Genomic DNA, 4831 nt, shown 5'->3' on the forward strand with positions numbered 1-4831 from the left:
AGTTTGCCTTCTGGACCGTGGATGTCCACATCTGGCACATCAATGTCAACCTTGGGGCCTTTGATGTCAAGTCCGGGTGCTTTCAGCCCCCCTTCCAGTTTTGGGGCAGAAACATCCAGGTCTCCTTTCACTCCGGGACCTTTCAGATTCAAGTCGATGTCAGGCATGGATATTTTGGAGGTCTTGACATGTACCTCTGGCATCGTAACTTTGGGGCCTTTGACATCTACGTCAGGCATGCCCATTCCCAGTTTGGGGCCTTTAACGTCAAGCTGAGGTCCTTTCAAGTTGCCACCCATCTTTGGGATAGAAACATCCACTTCTCCCTTCAGCTTAGGTCCCTTCACGTTAATGTCCATATCTGGTCCAGATATACTGGGCCCTTTCACATAACCCTCTGGACTTTCAAATTCAACATTGGGAGCCTTTACGTCCATCTTGAGACCCTTGGAGCCAAGTCCTTTGACATCCCCTTCCACTCTGGGGACCGTGACACCCATATCTCCCTTCACCTGAGGGCCTTTCAGGTTCAGGTTTACATCCGACAGAGAGATTTGGGGCGTTTCAACCTTCTTGAACTTGGGGCCTTTCCATTCTCCTTTGATGGCCACATCGGGAACACCAACATCTACCTCGGACGCTGCTGGTCCCACCTCACCCTTTGGGAGCACCATTTCCACAACGGGACCTTCCCCTGGCGAGTCCAAGGCAGTAAATTTTGGAAAGTTCATGTGTGGCATTTTGAGTTTTCCCTTGCCGCCGTGAACATCTGCATCAGAAGCCGGGAACTCGACGCCGGGTCCTTTGATACCCATGCCGGGGACCTCCAGTGCTGGGGAGGGGACCTTCACAGCACCCTTCAACCCCATGTCCACCTGTGGCTTTGGGACTTTAACTGAAGGAGCTGAAACTTCAGGTCCCGCGACCTGGACAGACGAGGAGACAACGTCCACGCACGGAGCCTGCAGCTTTGGCGCAGGAACATCGGTGCCCACCTGCGGGGCTTGAGCTTCGATGCCAGATCCCGTGGTCGGGAACCCAAATTTGGGCATTTTCATAACGGGAATCTTGATTTTTCCCACATCGACAGCTGGATTTTCCATCGCCGGTAAAGAAACGTCAACTCCGGGGGCTTTGATACCTCCCTGAAGACAAGGGGCAGAAGCATCAGCGTGTGACAGCGTCCCCCCCAGCAGCTCCCCTTGGACATCCACGCCACAAACGTGTCCTTTGCCATCCAGCCTGGGACCCTTGATGTAAAAACCTCCGTCCAGGTTCCCCATCTGTCCATTTGTTTCGATTCTGGGCGAGCTGCCCTGGGGCCCCAGGAACGCCGTGCCAGAAACGATACGTCCCGGCACCTCCACCGTAACAGATTTTCCAGTTTCCCCACCAGGAACTTGGCTCTCCGGCAGTTGAGGGTCCATCTGAGTCCTCAGGTGAACGCCCATCGTTTGCGTCCCCGACATGGTTATCCCGGGCTTTCCGAACTGAGCCTCGCCGAGGTGGACATCCAACTTCTGGGCAGAAGATTCAACCGTTGGTCCAGGAGGGGCCCCTCTGATGTCCGTGCTCCGGTCTATGGCTTGGGTGCTTCTCCCAGGCAGATCCCCCGGTGCCATTTTGATCACGGTTTTCTCAGGCTCGGTTTCAATGTCGCTCTTCATCACGTGGGTGATCTCCTGGGTCGGGATCCGGATTTTAAAGTCCGGGCCGATGACGTCAACATCTTTTGCTCCGTCATGCCTAGTGACATCGACGGTGTACGCCGTCACTTTTCTGGTGACCGTAATGGTCCTGCTCTGCGTTCCACCGCACTCCGTTTCCACCGCCTCCTCCGACTTCAGCCGGGGTTTGATTTTCGTCGTGTAAATCCTCCTGTACTCCTCGTCATCTCCACTCTGGAAATGAAGAGACCTTCGTTAGCACCAGGATGCTTCCTCCCCCTCCTCATCCCTTCTTCCCCACCACTCACCAGAACGACTTCTGGGCTGCTGGCTGTAAACACGTCGTGTGACCATGACTGTCCCGGCAGTGGAGACTTGTCCCCTTTCCGTTGCAAGCGCAAGCCCACCGTGTGGTGGCCCATGCTGTTGAGCAGCTGCGTGACTTCCCCGGATTGCAGGTTGTCAAAATAAACCGTGGCGCTCACGATCTGATCCCCTGGCAGGGGGGCGAGCGGAGGGGCGAGAGGTGAGATATTTTGGAAGGGAGAGGCGGGGAGGAGACCCCCATCCCCACCGCAAGCAAGACGGGGAGCAACGACGCTTCAGCCGTAGGGTTATTGCCCAAGAAGGAAGGAACCGAGGCACCGCCAGGATGGAAAAAACCAAAGAACCCTTTTTTTCCCCCCCCACCACCACCAAAAGACCTTCCCCACAACAACCTCCGCCGAGGTCCCACCTTCCTTCACGACGCCCATCTTAGCAGCCGGGGAGTTTTGCTGCACTCGCTTGACGAAGACCCCGTCATCCGTCTGGTCGATGGTGATGCCGTGGGAGCCGCTGCCTTGCCAGTTGGGGAGCAGGATCTCCCGGGTCTCCTCCTCCTTCTCCATCTGGCGAAGGAAAAAGGCAGAAGGTGAGAAGCGTGACGGAGGAGACGGGTTTTGAGCACGGGACGTTGGGGAAGAAGAGCTAAACCAGCTCCATCCCACTGACCTTGCTGGGATGCTGGTCCCGGCTTGGATCCGCCCCAGGAATCCCTCTGCCTTCACTTGTGGACCTCGCAGCAGCTTTCGTTTCACCTTCCCAGCCTGGTGGAGACATCAGAGAGGTCCGCGTGAAACTCCGGCTTTCCTCCCACTCTCTCTTTCTTTCTTCCACCCCCGACACCCAGACGGGACGGGAGCCAAAGCCCGTCCCAGCCGCCCACGGCACGACTCTGCCCGAGGCCGTATTGCGAGCCGGGCGGTTTTGGTCGATGGGACAACAAGCGAGAAGCTGCGTAAGAGCTAAATGTCACCATGGCCGAGGGTGGCAAACGGCCACCACGTCTCGTTGACCCAACCAAAGGTTGTCACTGATACACCTTGGACCAACACAGTCCTCGGAGAAGCTCTTCTCGTGCTCAGGAATAGACGTTTCTGCTGTTAACACGGAAACTAAAGAAATTCAAACGTTGGATGGTCGGGAAGTACAAAAGCAACAAAAGTCACTTTGCAACGTCGGCTCTCCTGCTTCACCCGTGTCTCCTTGACCCCCCGGACCACCACCCCGAAGTCAACTTCTTTGCCACCTAAAAACGAGTTGAGGGGATTTCTCCATTTCTAGCCAGCTTCGGGCAGGCATGAGAAATAAATAGCAAAGAAATCCTCCTTCCAACCCCAGCCGCAAAGATTACGAGAAGGGCAAAGACGGGACAAGCCAGATCCTTGCAAATTCTGGGCCCCGCAGCCAACGCTCGGACTGGGATCTCGGGGCAGGAGGGCACCTGCCCCATGGCAAAGCCTCTACCGAAGAGGCTCACGAGGGCAAACCCACCTCCTGAAGGTCTCATTTCTTTAATCTGAACCCAAATTTAGAGAGAAGCTTGGTAATTCCAGCCGCTCTGATGTGAAACACGCCGGCCCGGGGCTCACCTGGACTGGCAACGGGAAGGGTTCTCCAAAAAAAAAATGGCCTCCCATCCCATCTCCTTCACCCACATCTGCTGCCCCTTGCAGCCCTTCCAAGCACCACCAGTAAAAGGAGAGACGGCGACGCAGAGGAGGATTTTTGGAGGGGATTTGGGGCTTTCGTCCTTTTCTACAGGTACCAGCCAAGGATCTAAACCTCAGAGCAGCTCGTTGGGCATCGAGACATTGGTCAAGCACGGAAGCGGTGCAACTCTACGGAGCCCATCCCCACGTGGACCTTCCCGAAGGAGCCCAGCGGGACCAAACCCAGTGAGGAGACCAGCCTCCTCGGCATGGAAAGGTCAACGGAGGAGCTGCCCCTTCGCGGGCTTGCACAGACGTTCCAACGTCACCCGCGGCACATGACGTCATCTCCTCGCAAAGCCCCAGAGAAACCTCAGGACCGCGTTTCACGGGACTGGATGAGGTGGGACAGGACCTCTGGAGGTCATCCACTCCAACCCTCAAGCAGAGCCACCTTGAGCCGGTCCACGGAGGACTATATCCAGGTGGCTTGTGAATATCTCCAAGGGATGGAGACTCCACCGCCCCTCGGGGCAAGCTGAGGACATCTGCAAGGCTGGATTTTTTCACTCTCCAGCTGAGTGGTCCTCAGTTTTGGATGACGGGGCAGATCATGCCCTCGGCAAGTTTGCAGATGACACCAAACTGGGAGGAGCGGCTGATATGCCAGAGGGTGGTGCTGCCATCCAGAGGGACCTCACCAGGCTGGAGAAAGGGGCTGAGAGGAACCTCATGAAGTTCAGCAAGGAGAAGTGGTATGTCCTGCCCCCGGGGAGGAGCAACCCCAGGCACCAGTATGTGCTGGGGACCACCCAGCTGGAAAGCAGCTCGGAACAAAGGCCCTGGGGGTCCTGGTGGACACCGAGATGACCACGAGCCACCAACGTGTCCTTGCTGCAAAGAAAGTGAATGGTGTCCTGGGCTGCATTCGTTCAACGAGGGGATGGCCAAAGTCCTGCCCCCGGGGAGGAACAACCCCAGGTTGGTGGACCAGCGGCCACGGGCACAAACTGGAGGACAGGAGGGTCCTTCTGACCATCAGGAAGCACCTTTTAACCGTGAGGGTCCCCAGGCACCAGCACAGGTTGCCCAGGGGGGTGGTGGCATCTCCATCCTCGGAGATCTTCAAGAGCTGTTGGGACGTGGCCCGGCTGGAGAAGGGGTTTGGCCGAGGTGACCTTGGAGGTCCCG

At 56.9% G+C, this 4831-nt stretch overlaps 1 protein-coding gene across 1 annotated transcript; it reads right to left on the bottom strand.

Moving 5' to 3' along the window:
• Positions 1 to 7: 7 nt before the first annotated feature.
• On the bottom strand, positions 8 to 2557 carry LOC104073395 (neuroblast differentiation-associated protein AHNAK-like; the record flags this gene model as incomplete). The annotated part of the gene is made up of 3 exons (XM_009573133.1): positions 2404 to 2557; positions 1976 to 2163; positions 8 to 1901 (listed from the first exon to the last, which is right to left on the bottom strand). Coding segments are annotated over exons 1-3 (2236 nt in total), but the record flags the coding sequence as incomplete, so codon positions are not given.
• Positions 2558 to 4831: the final 2274 nt, after the last annotated feature.

The sequence above is a fragment of the Fulmarus glacialis genome, unplaced genomic scaffold (assembly GCF_000690835.1).
Source record: "Fulmarus glacialis isolate BGI_N327 unplaced genomic scaffold, ASM69083v1 scaffold36532, whole genome shotgun sequence".
NCBI lineage: Eukaryota > Metazoa > Chordata > Aves > Procellariiformes > Procellariidae > Fulmarus > Fulmarus glacialis.